Source organism: Gymnoscopelus microlampas (genome assembly GCF_963454915.1).
Source record: "Gymnoscopelus microlampas genome assembly, chromosome: 1".
In the NCBI taxonomy this organism is placed as follows: domain Eukaryota; kingdom Metazoa; phylum Chordata; class Actinopteri; order Myctophiformes; family Myctophidae; genus Gymnoscopelus; species Gymnoscopelus microlampas.
In genome coordinates, this window is record NC_139962.1 from 23,186,468 (window position 1) to 23,207,161 (window position 20,694).

General features: G+C 40.4%; 1 protein-coding gene across 3 annotated transcripts in view; it reads right to left on the reverse strand.

Annotated features, from left to right (window-relative positions):
* Window positions 1–2,041: 2,041 nt before the first annotated feature.
* The window catches only part of LOC311042045 (alpha-protein kinase 3-like), a 29,029-nt gene continuing 10,376 nt past the window's right edge, over window positions 2,042–20,694 (reverse strand). For all 3 annotated transcript variants that reach the window (XM_084052573.1, XM_084052574.1, XM_084052575.1), the window contains 10 exons: window positions 11,794–14,218; window positions 10,556–10,703; window positions 9,512–9,639; window positions 8,948–8,983; window positions 8,340–8,437; window positions 7,449–7,625; window positions 6,658–6,746; window positions 6,146–6,363; window positions 4,789–4,837; window positions 2,042–3,520 (listed from right to left, as the gene is read on the reverse strand). In XM_084052573.1, coding sequence (XP_083908699.1) covers window positions 3,238–3,520; window positions 4,789–4,837; window positions 6,146–6,363; window positions 6,658–6,746; window positions 7,449–7,625; window positions 8,340–8,437; window positions 8,948–8,983; window positions 9,512–9,639; window positions 10,556–10,703; window positions 11,794–14,218 — 3,651 coding nt within the window. In that variant the 3' untranslated portion in view covers window positions 2,042–3,237. The remainder of the gene's footprint in view (window positions 3,521–4,788; window positions 4,838–6,145; window positions 6,364–6,657; window positions 6,747–7,448; window positions 7,626–8,339; window positions 8,438–8,947; window positions 8,984–9,511; window positions 9,640–10,555; window positions 10,704–11,793; window positions 14,219–20,694) is intronic.

Here is a 20,694-nt window from a genome sequence, read left to right on the forward strand (position 1 = left end):
GAGAACTCATGCAGAATACACAAACAATTAAATTGGAAGTGTAACAAAAAAACTGGAACACTATGTTGAAGCTGATTCTCTCTCCTGATTCGATGAAATTTGCAACCCACCTGAAAATGTATTTTATTCATTAAAGAGCTGGAGAAAAATGAGATCCCTGTTAATGAACAAACATTCTATACTATAGCAATGATATCAGAATATATAGATTTTATTTTTTAACACAAAACATTGTTTTCACAAAAGAACTAAACAAACCATTAAAGCACCTTTAGAAAAAAATAAAAATAAAAAAGCTCAACAACAAATGTTGCATGTCTGAAGTAGTCACAACATTAAGAATGTGAGTTATCAGCCGTGGAGTCAGATATAGCCGTCCTATTCCTAGCCGCTGTGGTGCAGTATGTCACATAAATGTGATGACAGGCAGCAGCATGACTGAGCCCTCTCAGGTTACAGAGGTCACCGAGATAACATGAGTTATTTACCTTTGCAGACAAAGAACTTAGATGGAAATGAATGCCAGACAGCCAAGGCAGAATGCCTGTGATCTCACAGTAAAAGAGTGTTTATTTAACTCTGAGGGTGTGCAAGTGGACCCAAATGGTTCCATTTGCACACCCTCAGAGTTACAGTTGGATGAGGATTTATAGCCCCCTCCATACAGGGACGGATTAACCCCCACGCGGGACCCCCGGACGATCATCTTTTAGGGCCCCCCCCACCTGCCCCTGCTTGCTACCGACCACGGTCAGGTTGGCACAGCACGCAAACACACTGCTCGGGTTTTAAGACATGAGTGGGTCAAGAAAGCACCTGTAGACATTATCATACAGGATAACAGTCGGTAATAACCACGGCTGTAAATACAGAGGAGGGGCCCACATATTTGATATTTGATTGACCTATATACATTTCATTTTAGTCAATTGTCGATGGCCTCACAGCCCGGTTGCCCCCAAGGACCCCTGAGAGTCAATAGCTAATCCGTCCTTGCCTCCATTTATCTATCAATCGACATCTATAGAACAACATTGAAAATGTACTCTGTCATGAGACACTCTCAGAAATGTTGGTTTATACTTTGACGGAATCGACGGATGAATTAGCCACAAATGAATATTTTATTTGCATTCAAAATTGCAGTTCCTAAGAATGCAATAAATACATTGTGACAGTATGAAAGCACAGCACCATTTAACCACTGTACAACAGTGTCTTATGGATAAGCTACATTTGGCTTGACACAATCTCTCAACAGCTCAACCACAGACTTCATAATACAAGTGCCAAAGGCCTTATAAGGCCTTATGAATTATTATTGTATCTACTACAAGTGGACTAAAACGAAAAGACAAAAAGAAAAGTTTGTGCACCACGCACACCATTGGACTGTACTTACTTAAATATAGATAGTGATATTTTAGACATTGCTAGAGTGTTTGTTCAGTAACAGGGGTCTGCCTGTCTCTCCAGCTCTTTAATAAACACAAAATACATTTTCAGGTGTGTTGCCAATTTCATCCAATCAGGAGAGAGGACCCATTTATCAGCTTAATTTTTATAGTGTTCCAGTACCAATTTCGTCTGCTCATTTCCTTGCGTCATCAATTCCAATTTCACTTGTTTATCCTGTATCATTTTGACTTCTCTTTCCTGATTGGTTGAAATAGGTATCCTGACCTGGAAATACATTTACTGTTTACTAAAGAGCTGGAGAGACGGGGAGACCCCTGTTACTGAACACTATAGCAATGATTACTATCACAATATATCAGCAATATAGAGCAGTAATCACTTACTGCACCTTTAATGTCACTTCAGACCTATATTATGTATTCACTATCAATACAGTATATCGTTGCTGTAAGGCGGAAACCTCTTACCACCATTTTTCATCTTTTAACGTTTTCTTTCCCCCCATAAATTAATTCCCTACTTTGTCAACAGTGTCGCTCAAAAGTAGCAAAAATAGCCAATCTACAATGCGACACGTTGTGAGCTTGTAGATCTGCTATTTTCACTATTTCGGATTTAAAAAAAAAAGTGCTTAAGTGTGTGAATGGGTTTTATGAACATTGAACCAATGGAAAAAACAAACAAACAAAAAACACTACATTGGATCCAGTGGAACACTTTTCCCTTTCTTGAAAAGTTACTGTTTTGGACATACAAGGTTTCCACCCCGACAGCGCCAACAGTTATCTTTGCCCTTGATATTCCATGCAGCACAATGTTATTGACCTGAGTCAAGTTTGGGATTCACCCTTATTTTACCTACAGAAATATTCAAATTGATATAATATAAACCCTAGCAGATTACAAGGATGCTTATATGTCATTTTAAAAGTTCCATTTCTGCAAACAGAGCTGTTTTAACAACTTAAACCCAGTCTAAATCCAGTCTATACTAAGCCCTCTCCGGTATTCGCTCAACACTAAATATAGTTCACAACGCGTCGCACCGTGATGCGTTGTGAACTTGTAGATCTGCAATTTTCACCGAATGTTAGCCCCCAGAAGATAGCCTGGGACCAGACGAATCTGCCATTGCAAAAAAAAAATTGCCCTCTGCGATTTAGGGTTCAAGTGATTAACTGCAAGAGTATTTTCAACTTTCTACAGTGTGGAGAGACGTCTTCAGTGGCTGTCACTTCAAGCAACGTGTTAGGGAATCGAGCTACATTCAGTGACGACCAGGAATGGTGGTAGTTAACAACTCCGTCATTTTTCTTCTAGTATGGCTTTTTTTCTGTCCTGGTATAGCCAGCTCTGTGGAGGGGTCACCAGCCTTCTCTCTTAGACTAGCTCCCAGCTTCACACGGCCAGCCAAGACATGTCAAATCCAGTTCAGGATTCACGCCTTTGAAAAAAACTGCAACATTTCATCAAGGTAGTAATCGACTGAGAAAATCAGTAACATTTCATCAAGATAGTGTAGTAATCCACTGAGAAAATCATTAACATTTCATCAAGATAGTGATCCACTGAGAAAATCAGTGGCATTCGATGACAACAGACACTTAAGCCTGGTTCATTCCGAACAGCCAAACCTAGTTAGGACAGGGTAGGCAAAAACTACAAAATGACATTTATTCAGAACTTAGGATGGGCCTCTCTGAACTTTCTTCGGATCAGCCAGACGAAAAAAGGTTCGGACGTCAGTTGGACTATTTTAAAGTATCTAGTCCCCTTTATTTGGCCTCAACACAAGATCCATAGGTGACTCACCATGGCTTATTGCTTAGCGGCAGTCTTATCCTGATTCGATTCCGACTTCCTCGGCAGCCTGGGGCTGCCGGCGGCTTTTCTGCCAGGCTGGGGGCTGGAGGAGCCGGCAGCCAGCTTCCGTTGGAGTAACGGGCTCCTGGAGGGGCCCTTGGCCCTGGCCGGGGTCTGCAGGGATTCCAGGGCCTTCAGCGACCGCAGGCCCAGCAGACCGCAGTAATAGTTGCACTGATGCTGGGAGGTGAACTGCTCAAAGACCTTGGGGTTTGCAGCGACGGACAGACCTTGATACCTGCAATGGTACACAGTATTACTTAAAGGAGCACTTCACCCATTTTCAATCTTATCCTCATATAACTGTTCCTCACTAAGCTCATTATAAGATGGTACAATTTCTGTGTACTCTCTCTGCGTCTCAATGGCGATTGTTTTTTAATTGTTTATCTCAATCTACAAAGTAACTAAAAGTATCAAACAAACAAACATTTGCCTCCAAAATGTAGTGGAGATGATGTATCAAGTGGCAGAAAATGGAAATACTCAAATAAAGTACATCAACATTAAATGCAGTACCAAAGTAAATACATTTAAAGGGATGTTTCCCTTTAAATGTATTTAAAGGGATGTTTCACTTTCTACTCAGGCTTTTATGAGCTCCTTTTTATGAGCACCATCAGACATTTTTTAAGTTGCTTGATTCAGTATTTAGATATTTTATTATACTTGATTCTGGTGACGGATGTTGTTGTAATGCATGATGCATTTTTTCAATGACCTTTTTCAATGACCTTTTCCATTTATTTTTGATATAGTTTTTTTGAAAACGAAAAAGATATGAAAACACGGTCCCCTCTCGTATTAGAAGGCCAATATTAGTCACCAGAACCAAGGACGTGTGTTTTCAATGAATCCAACATGGTTAAAATGGATTTGTATAGGGCATGTCTAATAAAATGAATATCAAATATCTAAATACTGAATCAAGCAACTTAAAAACGGTCTGAGGTAATCACAATGTAGTAGATGTTAAAATGACCCCAAACACGTTTGAAAGTGAAATATCCCTTTAATTACTTTCCACCACTGTATAGTAGTAGTCTACTATGATTTAGTCGTCTAGTCATAAATTGTGACTCAGATATTTATTGTGATGAAGTAGATTTAATAATGGCTGGGGTGGAATTCTGCTCAGTACAATACTCTGAGACTAACGCGAGTTAGAAATGTAAGAGTTAACATTTAGTTTGAGTTTAGTTTATTTGCGCATAATTAAAAACACATTGTGAAAGGAAGAGAAAATAGAACAGTATACATTAGAATGGTAAGATACAAAAAAACTAAACAAAATCAAAACATGATGTGCCAGAGAGGCCAAAAAAACAGGAAATGGGGCTTGTCGGGTAGCCTTCCAAATGAGTCAATTGAGGGCCTAAAATGACACAGCTGTTGTTGTTTTTTGGTAATAAAACAATAAAAGTATAAATGTAAATTGCACTCTGTTTAGAGTCATTATCAATATTCGGTGTTGTGTTCACAGTTGACAAAAATAATATTACCCACCCTGGTGATTTGATTGAAATTGCAACATTCGTAATTCTGGTGTCGACACCTGCAAGATAATCATACACAGCTATGTTAGCTTTCTGTTTTTCCGAAGAAAACATCTGTTATGTTATATTACAGAGACCATGCACCCATTAGTCACACACATTAAGCTTCTCCGTAATTTCCATCAACATTTGGCTTGCATTACTACTCAGAATACCCTAATGTGAAGGGTTCTCAAAGTGGGGTCCAGGGACCCCCAGGGATCCTTGAGGGGGCTCCAGGGGATCCCCAGCTAAATAAGTTATATTGCATAAAAATCAGTTTAACCACTTTAACTCTATATACATTGGCTATTTTCAAAACAATGTGGGGAAACAATTAGGAAAATGTGGAATATTTTAAAAACATTTTAACACAAAAACATATTTTCAGATTGTGGCCACAATCCCTGATGAACCCTGGCATGCATGTAGTGAGTAGCCATATATCTTAAAGGTGCTGTACTTGAAGGTACTGTAGGGTAAATTATATTTTTTGGTTAAATCAAAATCAAAAAGTTTATTTTAGTTGTAAAGTTAAAGGTTCTATGACATTCCTTTTCACTGTTTTAATTTTTGTACCTTTTTTTTTTATGACCTCAATTACACCCAAAAAACTGAACTTTGAACATTCAGTGGATTTTCTGTGGTCTGTTTTTTAGCGGCGCTAGCCGCTCTATACCTGACTTTGTCCGTGTTCACCGTCAACGCTCTGATTGGTCAGACCCGTCAACGCTCTGATTGGTCAGACCCGTCAACGCTCTGATTGGTCAGACCCGTCAACGCTCTGAATGGTCAGACCCGTCAACGCTCTGATTGGTCAGACCCGTCAACAAAGTGATTGGTCAAGCTTCACGTGACACATGGCTATAAACACATTATAAACACATATCGATGACTAAATGTATCAAAGGCGCCGCTACCTTCACACAGGGTGTGATTTTTTTTTAAATAATTAGGCTGAAAAGTAATCTGGGATTGGCCCCTCAGCGTTTGTCATGGTCATTTTTGGTTTTTGTTTCATCAATTCCAACTTGAGTTCTCTCTCCTGATTGAATGAAATTGGTATCCCGACATGAAAATTAATTTTCTGTTTACTAAAGAGCTGGAGAGACAGGCAGACCCCTGTTACTGAAAAAAACACCCTATATCAATCATTACTATGGTAATATAAAGATATTTCACACTTATTTTAACAACAACAACAAATCACTTACACAGTCTTTAATTTGATAAACTTTGATGTAGCCTATTCCATTAGTTCAGAGAGTCCTTACATGGATCCAAACCCCAGTACTCTGGACAGTTAACATTTAAATTTTCAACCATACCTTCCAGCCGAATAAACAGCAGATTGCCGTTGGTCCACTGGTGGATCCAATGCTGCAGGGTGCAGCACTTCTGTTCTGTCTCAGAGCCTGTCCTCATGACCAGCCTGCCTTTGGCGTCCACGACACAGTATTTCTGGTAGAGTCCATTAAGATCAGTTTCTACTGTGCCGTGGGGGACAGTATTTGCTGGCCGGTACATCAGATAGACTGGAATCACTCTGTGTAACAACGAAGGTGAGCAAATTATTACTACGCCTGGTTGCCCATCATGCGTGTCACGCACCGAAAATAGCCACGGTCAGCTTGTAGATTGACTATTATCGGTGTGTGACACCGGTACGCAACTACGTATAAATCAGGAGTTTACAAATTGCATTTTACAAGTACAAATCTACACTTACAGACTGTTTGTTACGAATTGTGAAAGAGTACAAATCTGTTTTACGGAGACACATAATTATGAGTCTGTTCTGATTCCATAGTTTATCACGAGCAAACCTATGGATACTCACTCAAGTGTGGGACCAAAGTGTTCAATCACCCTGGCTTCAGCAGAACATATTTTGCAGTATTCTCGAGCCATGTTCTGAATCCTGCATTCCTGGTTGTAGATGATTGGAGGAAAGTCAAATGAGATTATAGTGTTATAGTATATTCAAAATGATAAAATAAATTTAAAAAAATGTATCCTTGACTCCATAGTCTTGAGGAATGCTGCAATCCGTAATTTTTATATCCTGACCTGGATTCGAACTCGGTTTTCCCACATGAGAGACCAAACATTTATTGCGCAGCCAAGATGCCATCCCCACTTGGCCAAGGGGGATATTATGATTATGAGCTTCAGGCAGTAGTACTTGTCTACCAGTAGCTGTCCTACACCAGGGTCTAAATGTCTCAATGGAAGAGTAGGGAGACCGCCTCCAACCGGTTATATTGTATTAACATACTCTAACATACAGATTGATTCAAATAACATTTCATTCTTTAAAAAAAATGCAGCTTTAATGTTACAGGTTGTTACACTGTCAGGCAGACACCTTGTACCTCCATATTTCAAACCCTCACAACGCGTCCATTTTGAACATGAAAGTGGTTAAAAAAAGTCTGTCTCTGGGTTTTATGAACATTGAAGCAATGAAAAGTACTGTATTTAAAAGAGTTTTTGACATTTTTGACACTTTGCATTTGGAACACATGGGTTCTTTTTTGCTGAAAAGTAACGATTTTGGACATACAAGGTTTCCACCCGACAGCGACTTGGCAGGTGTGCTGTGACAACAAAAACAGAGTTCTAACTTGCCTGTTGGACAACCTCCAGGTTCTTCTCTAGCAGCTGCCTCTCCTCTTTCCCGCCGTACGTAATGGCGTTGCGTACTTTGATGACGCACGTGGTCCCGGACTCGAACACAGGCTCCAGACCGTAGATGACCTTTGCCCTCCAGGCTTTGCGAGAACAACCTTCACCAACGTGGGACTCCTGCGTCATGATGAGGGTCACTATTAGTTAACTAAAAATAACAAAAACTGGAATCGAAAACAAAACAAATAAAAAAACATTTCATGAAATAAATAAATAATAAAATATAAAAACGAGGCAAAAATAAATAAATAAATATATATATATATATATATATATATATATATATATATATATATATATATATATATATATATATATATGTATTTATATATATATATATTTACAAATTGCATTTTACAAGTACAAATCTACACTTACAGACTGTTTGTTACGAATTGTGAAAGAGTACAAATCTGTTTTACGGAGACACATAATTATGAGTCTGTTCTGATTCCATAGTTATAACTGAAAAAAATATTGTGTATTTACGAAACTAACTAGAACTAACTACAATGTCCTAAAAATGTCCTTGTCAGTCTTTGTCAGTATCCAATATTTTCATTTAAAAAATAGCTAAAATTTCCAATCCACAAGCTCACAACACGTCACATCGCGATTGGCTGTTGGAATCTTGCCGCTGACTATCCCACATTACAATAAGAATAACAAAAACTAACAGTAAAACTAATAAAAACTTAAACCTAAGCCTTTTCTCAAAATAAAAACTAAACTACACTACCAAACCCTCTTTGAAAACTAGTTAGAACTAACGGAAACATGAAGTCAAAACGGAAAAAATAAATGTAATGAATAATTCAAAACTATAATAACCTGCATCATGATGCGGCCGAAGAATTTGTTCGCCCAAATGCCCGCGTCGGCCACTCCCTTGCTCAACACCAGTGGTGTCATTTCAATCTCCTCTCCAACTGCACGGCACAAACAAGTGGTAGAAAGTAATAAAAAAGTACATTTACTCAAGTACTGTACTTTTGCTTCACTTGAGTATGTCAATTCTTTATATCATTTTATATATTGTTGTTTTTACTCCACTACAATTATTTCAAAACTGTAGTTACAAGATACTGTAGATTTAGATTATTATTACAAAACATACATCAAGCAAGAAAGCACTATACTCTGTCTATTAAAAAATAGCCAATCTGCAAGGTCACGACGTGTCGCATCACAACCTTGTATATCTGCTATTTTCGAAAGTTGACCAGTTTTTCATACTTGACTGTGAAATGGGATATTCTGCACAATTAATACTTTTGGTACTTAAAGTACTTGTTGAATTGTACTTTTACTCAAGTAGTAAATTACTTATACTTAACATAGTATTTCTACATTGCGATATTGCTTATTCTACTACCATTGCAATTAAATGAATATTTGATGTTGATAAAGACATAATAAACACAAATGACTCATCTTACCTCCAAGCTCCTCCCGCAGGAACATTCCAGCCAAGACTGAAGTGGAGAGAGGTAGAGAGACAACACAATGAGACATGGACAAACTGTTTGGATGTTTGTTTAAATTAATCAGGGGTCTTCAATGTTTTTCAGGCCACGGTCCCCTTAGCTGAGAGAGAGAGATGAAACAGGGAACCTCACTAATTGATGTATACAATTATTATAAAACCTTTTGTTTTTGAGAAAGCCTTCCATGTATCTTGATAAGAGACTTTCAAAGCTAGCATCAATGTCTGTTGACTGTAATATTCCACATGTTTGTCTGTTAAGTGAATGGGTTGTCCATGCTGCAGCTTTGATGGATTCATAGATTCGTTTGACATCACTATCATAATTAATTAATTTGTTTGTTTGTTTACATCATCTGTCCAAAAACATGTTGAATTCATGTTGATGATATATGGTTATTTTTAGACGTAAAATAAATAAATACATCCTATTACACAAGAATGTGGCAGCCCCCCTGTAATAACCCTGAGTTGAAGACCCATGGAATATATTATGTTAAGATAAATTAATACATACTGTCCACACTCAGTAAGAAGTCTGTTGAGTCTGTTCCATGTTGGTTTGTGATGGAGCACCCATAAACCCCACAATCTCTGCTGGAGGCCTGGACAATGGCTAGATTGACTGGAGTCTCATCCCCAGCACTGAGAAATAAACAGAAGACTCCTATGATTATTCTATTTATTCCAATCACATAATATCACATAAAACATGCAGACTATATTTTACAGTATGTGTGTCATTTAACAAATTAAAACCTTTTAGTCTAAGAAGAGATATTTGACACCTACTGTATAACATCCTAAAATCCTTCCAGATGCTAGCCAGGAGAGACAAAATGACTAATACGGACTCACAAGTTAGTCTCTGAACATTTCACTCAACTAGAGACTAGCCTTCATTACCAAAACTGGGTAGAAATAGGGCACTCGTGGTGCGGGGGTAAAGTACCTGCCCACCACGTGGAATCTACGGGTTCAAAGCCACACTGTGGTGCACCCGGCTTGCCGATTGTCTATACAAACACAATTGGCCAGGTGGGGAGGTAGATTGTTGTCACTGCGAGTCCTCCCGGTGAGGGCTCCTCACAGGCAGGTGAGCCAACAGTAGGCTACAACAGCAGTATTTTTTACAGTAATTGGCATAATGACTAAATTGGGAGGAAAAAGGGGTAAAAAAATAATTGGCTACACCAAATGGGTGGAAACAATTAGAGAGTTAAAACAAAAACAAATGCATTGCAGAACCAATCTAAAGTCTTTAGAGCGGCCCTTGATCCAATTATCTGTATGTAAAACAACAGTAGCCTATAGCACAATTACACTTTGTTACTCCATTTTCTTTTTACATCCCAATCTAGATTTTGAAAATGCTGTACTGGGTTTTGTGATGTTATAATGTTGGCAGAATCAGCTTTGTATATGTCTGTTTATATGCTAAAAACTTTAACAGCTGTTTTATCAAGTCAATGGGGAGCTATTTCTGGAATACCCATTTCTATTTGGAGCAACTAGTGAAGATATCTCACCAGTCACCACACTCCAGCTCACACCAGTGTACCTTCTTTCAAGCTGAGCGACCTCCACTTCATCCCTGCACCATCTGATCGTGGAGTCAGCGAGCACGTTGAAGAACTGGCACCACAGTTTCAAGTGTCCCGAGGCGTCCGAGAAGGGCTCTCCCCTAATCTTACGGATGACCTGAGGAGCTGTGAGGAGCAGGCAGAGAGAGGGGGGACACCCCAGTGGAGGTAAAGATAATACTCTTTCTAATGTTTCATCCACATTCTAATGCCTGATTTATGCTTGGTGGCGCATCGTGCCACATGACGATAATAGCTGATCTACAAGCTCACAACGCATCGCACTGCAACGCATTGTGTGCTTGTAGATCTGCTATTTTTGCCGTGCGACACCAGCGTGCAACTAAGAATGAATCAGGCTTAAGCTATCAGCTTCCTTAATGTGCGATGCGTCCGTTAAGCCTGTCTACTTAATCAGCACCAGCATGGGTCGCTTTCACGGCAGACAGAGCCAAAGCAAATGATCCGAGGCCATGGGGAGGATTTGAGGGGGGGGGGTTACTTCCCACTGAAGGTCAGCCAAAGAAAACTGCACCCGATAATGACTCAATTTGTTAATTAAGACCTCTTCCTCAAAGCATGCGGCAGCCTCAGATTCTATCTGCACTGCCTGGCACAGAGTCCAGCAACAATGCATCAACAATAAAAGCTGTTTTCAACTGCACATTTTCCAAAATAAATACAATGCATTCAAATTGCATTTGCTGACTCTTAAGTCAATATGAGGCATACAGTATAAGATACTATCATAAGAACGTTTTCCACTGAAAATCAAAAATTGTAAACACACGAAGAACTGGGCTAGCCCAGATGACAAGAGATATCCGCTAACTGATACATCAGGTGATAGCTACAGCATCACAGAACCAGTGCAAAGACTTTAGGGAGGTCCTTCATATTGGGACGTATCAGGATTTAAGTTTTCTCCTCTGTTCTGGCCCACACATTGAATTTCGATTTCCCCAGACATATCAGTAGGTGGAGATCGCTGAGACTACGCGAGACTAATGAAGGATATATGTCATCATGGTAAATGTATTTATTTCCAGTTTTATAATAATAATAATAATAATAATAATAATAATGATAATAATAATAATATATTAAATGTATGTAGGGCCTTTCAAGAGACCCAAGGACGCTTTACATCGAGATAGAAAGATGGATACAGAGACAGTCAGACAGAGTGTTGTTGTTGTTAGTTGTTTTATTTTACCTTTGAATGGGTCTTGTTTGTCCTTCCCTGCTGGTTTCTCGTCTGTCTGGACAGTGGGTATCTGCTGAATGGACTCTTGGCTTGGTTGTGGTTCTGCAACATCCACGGCCAGCTTCCTCCGGCTCAGCAGAGGAGAACGCCTCTCTGTTGGAGGTGTTCGCTGGCCACCGGGCTGAAGTAGAGGGGACCGTCGTGACAGACTCGGGGACACAGGGATGTTCTCCGGGCCGGGGCAAAGCGTGTTGCTCTTGGTGGACGCCTCATCCTTCTGAGGCTGGTTATCTGAGGGAGACGCAGTCTCAGTGTCCTCCGTTTGCAGTTTAGGAGTGAAGATTTTGCGTCGGGCACCAGAGGCCAATTCTTGCGGGGTTGCAGAGGGGATGGGGGGCGTACCATTTCCCTTCCTCAACAGCGGGTTATCTTCAGTATCGGGAGTTAAAGAAGCAATCTCTGAAGATTCGTCTGCCGCTGATACATAACTGTGTTGTTGGATAAGTCCAACATTCACCTCTTGCAATTCAGCCTTACTTACACTTTCCGTAGCCAATAACTGTATAGTTTGTAAACCATTAATGTTTGGCTTGTGTTCTTTATGCTGGCCTAAGAGCGTGGCTTGGGTTTCCCTGATGACTTGCGTCTCTGGGTTTACATTTTGAGAAAAGACTAGATCTTTACAGTGAAATAGTTTCTGGCCATCAGTGCTGTTATGTACAGAATACCTTTCTGTAACTACATCTGCCAGTGGTTTCCTGAGTTCTGGGGTCATAAGCACGGGCGAGTTTGATCGCCGTGAAATGTTTGTTTCAGTGTCTGAAAGGAGAGATAACGAAGCAGTCTTTGAAAGGTCCTCAGCCATAGAGCGAGATATATCCTGTTTAATATGTGGAAAATTAAGCATGTGTGTTTCAGTGCCAAGACCGCTTTTTGTGGTGCTCGTCGAATGGCCTTCATTGATAATGTCTGTGTTTAGGGCAGCATTTTGATTTTGAAGTTCTGTGTCTTTGCTATGACAGTTTATCTCTGTATCATGCTCCAGAACAGAAATCACTCTCGGTGAGTGCACGGAACTCATCTCTATTTCGGCGTTTGCCGGTGGCATTCTGTGTTCTGGGACAATGATCACCGACGGATTTGAAGTTAGGGAAACTTTATCCGCCGTGTGCTGCTTTGGAGCCGAGCGAGAGACATTTATTTTGACATTTTCAGCCCCTAAAAGGCAAATGTCAGGATTATCTTTCAGGGGAACGAGTGCAGATGCTACAGAAACCTGGTCAGTGTCCATGACGCTGTCATTTTCCTTTGCTGTGCTGCCAGGAAGTATTATTGCGTTTTTTAAAGTGCTGTCGGCATCTGTGACAGCGATAGGAGGGATCACAGGAGGGATTTTTAAACTCTCTGTGTTTGGAGATGGGGCATTTGGGGATTGTATCGGCTCACGTTCTGCTTTAACTATTCTATGATGAGCCTGTAAATGTTCCGATTTTATGTTTGAAGCAGGACTAGAATCAACGCTCATCTTCATTAACCTGTCAGGTTTGGGCTTTTCTGCCTCCAGTCTACATTCTCTGTGGCCACTTGCTAATTCCTGCCTCCTCTCTGTGGTCATTTGTACTTGGGGTGCAGTGGGACATTGTTCATCTTCAGCAGAAGTTGGTGACATAGTTGACACAGAGGAGCCGAGAGCTTTCATTTGCGCTCTCAACAGTTCGGCTATGGATATGACTTCGGAAACGGGTGTTGGGATTTCCTTGAATTCATCTCGCTGCTCCAACAAGTTTCTCTTTTGGATCTTTGGTTTCTCTGGGTTAAAATTAGGTGATTTGGGGACATCCTCTGTCTTTTTTAACACAGGGTCATTCTTATCCATTTCAATATTAGACACATCCGCCATGGTAATATCACTGGCTTCCTTTCTCATATCACCTATTGTGCTTTCTGTTTTAGCATGCTCACTTGTATTTAGTGGCAAGTCAGTTTCCATCGTAGCTTTCTTTCCAGCGGGGCCCAAAGTGTCTCCATGTACTTGTGACGTTAACTTATTACCCTCTAGTTTCTCGTCAACTTGTATTTCTGTCTGTTCTACGGCTTTTATAGCTTTCTCAACTTGACACTGTGGGACAGTGGGTGAAACGTTACACCCCGGGGTCTTCTCGCCCTCCGCGGGGCTTTCGACGGGTGACTTTTGTATCTCTGTAAAAGGGACTGCACGGCTTTCATTTGATCCCCTGGAATGAGCCCATGTTCCCTGTGACATTGCGTCAGAGGCTGCGAGGACAGGATGGTGCAAAGCAGGGGTCTGGTTGTCATCTGGCGCGGGCTCTCGCTGCGGTCGCGGCCTTTGCAGCGGCCGCGCGGTGGTCTCTCGCCGGGCGGGTTGCAGTTCAATGTTGACAGGTGCATCATTCCAGCTCGTCTGTGTATGGGCCTGTGGTGGAGTAGATTCAGATGTTTTTTTTTACTGAGGTAAAAGTAGCAATACCACAATGTAGAAATACTATGTTACAAGGAAAAGTTCTGTATTAAAAATTTGACTTCTGTCAAAATACTTCTGTAATACAAGTACAGAAGTATTAACATCAAACTAAAACTTAAAGTAGGAAGTAGGAAAAGTATAAAAGTAAAAATGTAGCAAACTTTTTTCGAAAATAGCTGAGAACACATCTTATGGCGACACGTTGTGAGCTTGTAGATCTGCTATTTTTGAAAAGACAAAGTATAAAATGAGGCTTAATTGGTTAATGTATGTTTTTGTAGTAATATTCTAAATCTATAAAGTAACTTGTCACTAAAGTGGAGTAAGAAGGATAAAGTACTGAAAAATGGACATGCTCATGTAGGCTAAGGTGAAAGCACCTTAAAATTGTACTCAAATGCAGTACTTGAGTATGTACTTCATTACATTCCACCACTGTATAAGCCTGCATAACCTTGAGGCACAAACAAGCAGCGGGTGGGTTTCCATGCTGTAAATACTTATTCTCTTATACAGTATGCCAGGCATTGGATAAACACATGTAATACTGACGGCGCCCACATCGTTACCAGCACCACAAGTACACAACAGAATAGAAATACATTAAAAGGAAATGTGGCCTGTAAACCAGGGATTATTTTATGAGCATGGATATTTCAATCCGTGATATGTCAAAATGAACAGCTTTATATCAAAGCCATGGTGCGTGCAGCAAGGGAGGGACGCTGACTTTATGGACTGCACTACTGGCATTAAAGGACCACTTCACCCATTTTCAACCACATCTTCATGAAGCCTAATTGGTCCTCACTAATGCTCATTATAAGATGGCACCATTTCTGTCTACTCACTCTGTGTCTAGAGGTGGGTGAGAACATCGATGGGGATTCCAAGCTAATTGCAACTACAGCCTTTCTCTTACTGGAAGTTATACTGGAAAGTTATACTGAAATACTGTAGCCATTCTTCTTGCACAATTATTATTATTATTTTTAAAACAGTTTGACATCTTGTTTGACATGATCAAACCTGCCAACCGATGATGTAGGCAGGTTTCTGAACTGGCCAAAGTCCTCCTCTGACTCTGAGACACAGTAGTACAGTGTGAGTAGACAGAAATGGTGCCATCTTATTATGAGTATTAGCAAGGAGTCGGACCAATTAAATGAAGATAAGTTATAATTGAGGTTGTGTGTGATATTGGCCCAGTGATGCAGAGTATCATACTGTATCAGCACACCAGTTCCATTATGCATCACAAATTGAAATTGAAGCTTTATTTTACAAACGAGGCATGCTTTCCTTTTAAAGACAAACGTGCGGTTTCCCGAAGCCAGATTGGCAGACACGTAACGCCGTGCTCTTGAGAACCTACGACAGTGGTGTTTCCCCGAAGCCAGTTATATAGCACGTAACTTACAACCAGCTGCTACTAATGAAGGTAGTGCATAGCGGGGTTGCTAATGCGCAGCTGCGTGGAGGCTCTTACGCAGCTGCGTAAGCTACATACGACCTGAAATTGCTTTGGGAAACCCGGCCAAATTAATTTTGGCTGGGTAAACTTAATTTAAAAGCACTCACGTACCATTGTACCTTGTGCTGTAAGTTCTGTCTGTATATGTCGCAATGCAACACATTTTGAGCTTGTAGTAGGGCTATTTTCGCTATATACTGTACTTCATACGACGAAGTATATAGGGCCTCAGTGGTCAAATCTTTAATGAAGAATTTACAGGGTCCCCACACATTTTTAGCAATGAATTTCCAAAACTTTTCCAAAACTTTTCCAGAATATTTAGCCCAATTTCCAGGCCTATATAACAATCATTCGGCGCAATAATGTGTCTCTTACTCCTATGTAGAATGCCCAAAGATAGGCAGTGTAGCAAAAATAAAGTTTGAGACATACATTAGGCTGCCGTCACACAGCCAGTTCGGCGAAAAACTACTTATGTTACATATTTCGTGTAATATTATTCATGATTATGAAAATGTTTTGTTTTAACAAAATCAATAGCCAAAAACAATGCATAGCCAAATATTTTTCCAGGACCCTTGATAAATTCCAGGACCTTTGATGATGTTTGATCAATTTCAAACCTTTTCCAGTACTGGATTTTTTTTTTTTTTTTTTCAAAATATTTCCAGGAATTTCATGACCGTGGGGACCCTGAATTTAGAGGTAGACTATTTTCCACAGTTTTGCATTTATGATCATGATTAGATTTGACATACACGTCATCATGGTCATACTCTCCACCTTGTTGTCTGTCTGATCACCGGCCCATCATGTCAGTTGTCACATTCTCATGTCCAAATCATAAATCTCTCCTGCCTGTAAACTTATTTTATTCCCTAAACCCTTTCACTGCCAGGCAGCTATCTGATGCTTATGTCAGTGGTTCTCAAACCTTTTCATGTCAAGGACTCCCAAAATGATTGTATATGGCTGCGGACCCCCATCTCAAAAAGATGTTGTGCCAGAGACCTCCAAAAGCAAATACTTTAGTTTAAAAATGTTCACTTAAAAATATATATGATAAATGTGCACAGATGTTCACGATTTTTCAAAAATAGCATAATCTACAAGCTATCTACAGTATGAGCTTGTATATCTGCTATTTTTGAATAGCCAAAGTATAAAATATGGTTAAAGTGGTGAAAATAATTGTGACAAATTGTGACTATATTAACACATTTTGTTGGGGACCCCTTGTGGGAGATAACTGTGTTATAATGTGCATTGTTTATTTCTGAACTTCCTGGAAGCAGAGGACATTACTTTTACATTGCACCTTGATTGATTGATATCTTTATTGATCAAGAAATAAAACATATGGCACACGTAACATACATCTGACCCATGGTAATCAAAAGGATGCCGTAAAAAAGCCTACAGCTTTCCATTGTGGTCCCTTAGATTCAACAAAGATAAACCCTAAAGATGTCCCCAGTCATCCAACTGAACAGTCAGAATGAGATGATTGCATGTTTAATGGAAGGCAAACTTCTTCTCTGTGTGCCCTACACAGCCCTAGGCTGGTCTGAACCTCTGGTTAAATAATCACATTCCACCAGGGTGGGGACCCCCACAAAATAATCCTATTTGAGTTGAGGCATTACACTTAGTTTGACTCGATTCCACAGACAAATATTGTGAAAGTAGCCGATCTACAAGCTCTGTAGATCGGCTACATTCACAATTTTTTCCTCTTTCTTATATCATTTGACAATTTGGCCGATGTTTGACCAGTTTTTATAGTATAGTTTGTTGATTGCTTTGATGCAGTAATGGTCTTATTGTTTACTATTTCAGCACCGGCGCTTGTGTGTGACGTAGCAGGAAGCACTGCTCTGATTGGTTTTAGGTCTAACCAATAGAGTCCGTTTGGATCTTTTTGTAATCGCCCCTTGGAAAAAAATCTATCGTTGATAGGGACCAGACTAATATCCACGCAGTGTGTCGTGTGATATTGTCTACTCTGGCCAAGCGAGGCTACGTCCGTCCTTCTGTCTGCGAGCAGCTAATATCCGCCACCGTTGGCCCGGTCGCTGTGAAACTGTGCACACACACTCCCTGGATGCCACAGCAGAACCTCTGCCCCACATTTTTCAGATCAGCCTGTCATAGCGCCACCATGAGGCCGACTTTTGCAAAACACATTTTTGGATATTACTCCTACAGATTTGGTCCAAACAACACGCGAATCGGTACACACTCGTATCTCTATAGTCATGTGATCAACACGGATCTGTCCGATTTTCCATATTCCATCCTGATTGGCTAAGATTGGCTTCCAAAGTTTGCAGGATTGGTTCGTTTTGGACAAAATGCCTGAAATCATAAACGGAGCATGCGATTTCTGTGAAATTGTCCACGTAGATTCCCACTTGGCCCAGGAAGAAATGCCACTTGAAACACTGTCTTCACTTACAACAATAAAAATCACACCCTGTGTGAAGGAAGCGGTGCCTTTGGGGCGGGGCTTAACTCATTTCAGTTCGTCCCTATTGGTGGTCTGAGTCCACTTACCAAATTTGTACTTGGTAGCATGCTGCAAACTGGAATAATGGCTGTTTAAAGCCCAGCCAATGGGCAGACAGAGGGGGCGGGGCTTAAGTAATTACAGTTTGTCCCTATTGGTGGTTTTAGTCCATGTCCAAAATTTGTACTCCGTAGCATGCTGCGAACTTGAGTTATGGCTGTTTAAAGGCCAGCCAATGGGAAGACAGAGGGGGCGGGGCTTGAGCAATTCATGCTCGGCCCGTATTGGTGGTCTAAGTCCACATACCAAATTTGGACTTGGTGGCATGCTGCAAACTGGAGTTATAGCTGTTTAAAATCCCGTGCTCATCCCGTGCTCATACGGGCGGACGTCCCTGGGGGTCCCTGGACCCCTCTTTGATAACCGGTGGCACGTGTGGCAAATGAGAGGAGAGATGGCATAGGCAATCTCCAAGTCCGTGTGTGTGTGTGTGTGTGTGTGTGTGCGTGTGCGTGTGTTTGTATGTGTTGCTTCTTTGCCGTGCTCATCCCGGGCTCATACACACAGACACACAGACACACAGACACACAGACACACAGACACACAGACACACAGACACACAGACACACAGACACACAGACAGACACACAGACACACACACAGACACCGAGTCAAAGCCACGTATAGAGCGGTTGGCACCGCTAAAAATAGTTGAATGCAGATACAGCGCTCTGGTTGCTCGGACCTTCATCAGTATTTCTGTTGTGAAGTGAAGACAGTGTGCAGGACTCTACTTATAGATGACTAAAACTAATGAAATAACTAAAACTAGAATTGAAAAAAAAAAAAAAAACACTTTGGTTAACTGAAATAAAAAAATGTAAATGAAGCTTTATAAAATATAATAACTAACTGAAACTTGTGTGTTTACATAACTAACACAAATGATAGAGAATCTATTCTTTGTTTTAGTCTTTGTCGATTTATATCATACAGGCCTAGTATTTTGATTGTAAATATAGCCTCCATTTTGTTTAGCTGTGCCAGTTTTTTTTATTTCAAAATATTTTTTCCCGACGTTTTTGAATCTTGCCCATGACTAACCCTAACAAAAAAAAAGCGAATAAAAAACTCTGAACTATAATAGCCTTGTATGCGCAATGTAGTTATTAAATCACTTGCGGCCAGTGTCATTCTGAAAATATAATCAACTGAATATTATGTCTCACACAGCTCAATTTTATCACAGCCTGATTTATGCTTGTCGTGCGCCGGAAATAGCCAATCTACAAGCTCACAACGCGTTGCAATGCGGTGCGTTACGAGCTTGTAGATTGGCAATTTTTCGGCATGTGACACCGTCGCACGACGTAGAGTAGCATAAACGGTTTACGTCTCTGGCATGGTCCACGGGTGCTGGGTGGGCATATTCAAGGAGAGGGGGCTATTTAAAGTGTTACCGTGTCTAGAATGGAATGTAAATAATTTTAAGAGGTGCTCCAGTCATGCAGGGCTCTGCCCCAGGCCTTTATTCCCTCAATATTATCCATATACACACAAAAGCCTAGGGTCACGATGATCGCATAAGCAGTTAAAAATGAAAGTTCATAATCATAAAGCAACTGTGAGTTTGAGTGCTTGTCCATGCATTCATCTTCAGTAGACTTGACTACTGTAACAGTGTCTTTATAGGTCTCCCTAAAGAAATCGATCAGACGACTGCAGTTGATTCAGAACGCTGCTGTTCGAGTCCTTGCTCCAAGAAAGTGGATCATGTCACTCCAGTTCTTAGATCTTTACACTGGCTCCCTGTATGTCAAAGAATTAGCATTCTTGCTTAATCCGGCAGCATTGATTTAAAAATACTACTGTTGGTTTATAAAGCATTGAGTGATTTAGGGCCAAAATACATTTCTGATCTTGTGAACAATCCAGACCTCTCAGGTCATCTGGGACAGGCCTGCTTTCTGTCCCCAGAATCTGAATTAAATGTGGATACATTTTTATGCACCAAGTGTTAGAGTTAAAAAAAATGTTTTAAGCACTAGCTTTGTGTTGAAATGTGCTATACACCATACCATAATATTATCAATCAAAATTATCAATAGTTGCCCAGACAATGATACATTTTCATGTCATTAGTGTGTGTGCTGCTTGGAGAATGTACAGTATGTGGAACTCGAAGCATAGATATACTGTAGTTGCTTATAGAGGGAAGATTTATCATCCATGTCTGCTGCACCAAAATCTATCAGCTCCTCATTGAGACGCCATCTGTTCCATTTTGCTTTCCATTGACAGGCCAATTGCCTTGTTGCTGAGAGCACATAACAATACTGTCAACAATACAGATTGACAAACTCTGAACTATTAGGAGAGCACATTATATAACTTGTGATTGTCTCATCACTTACGTAAGACTGCAATTACTAAATTATACAT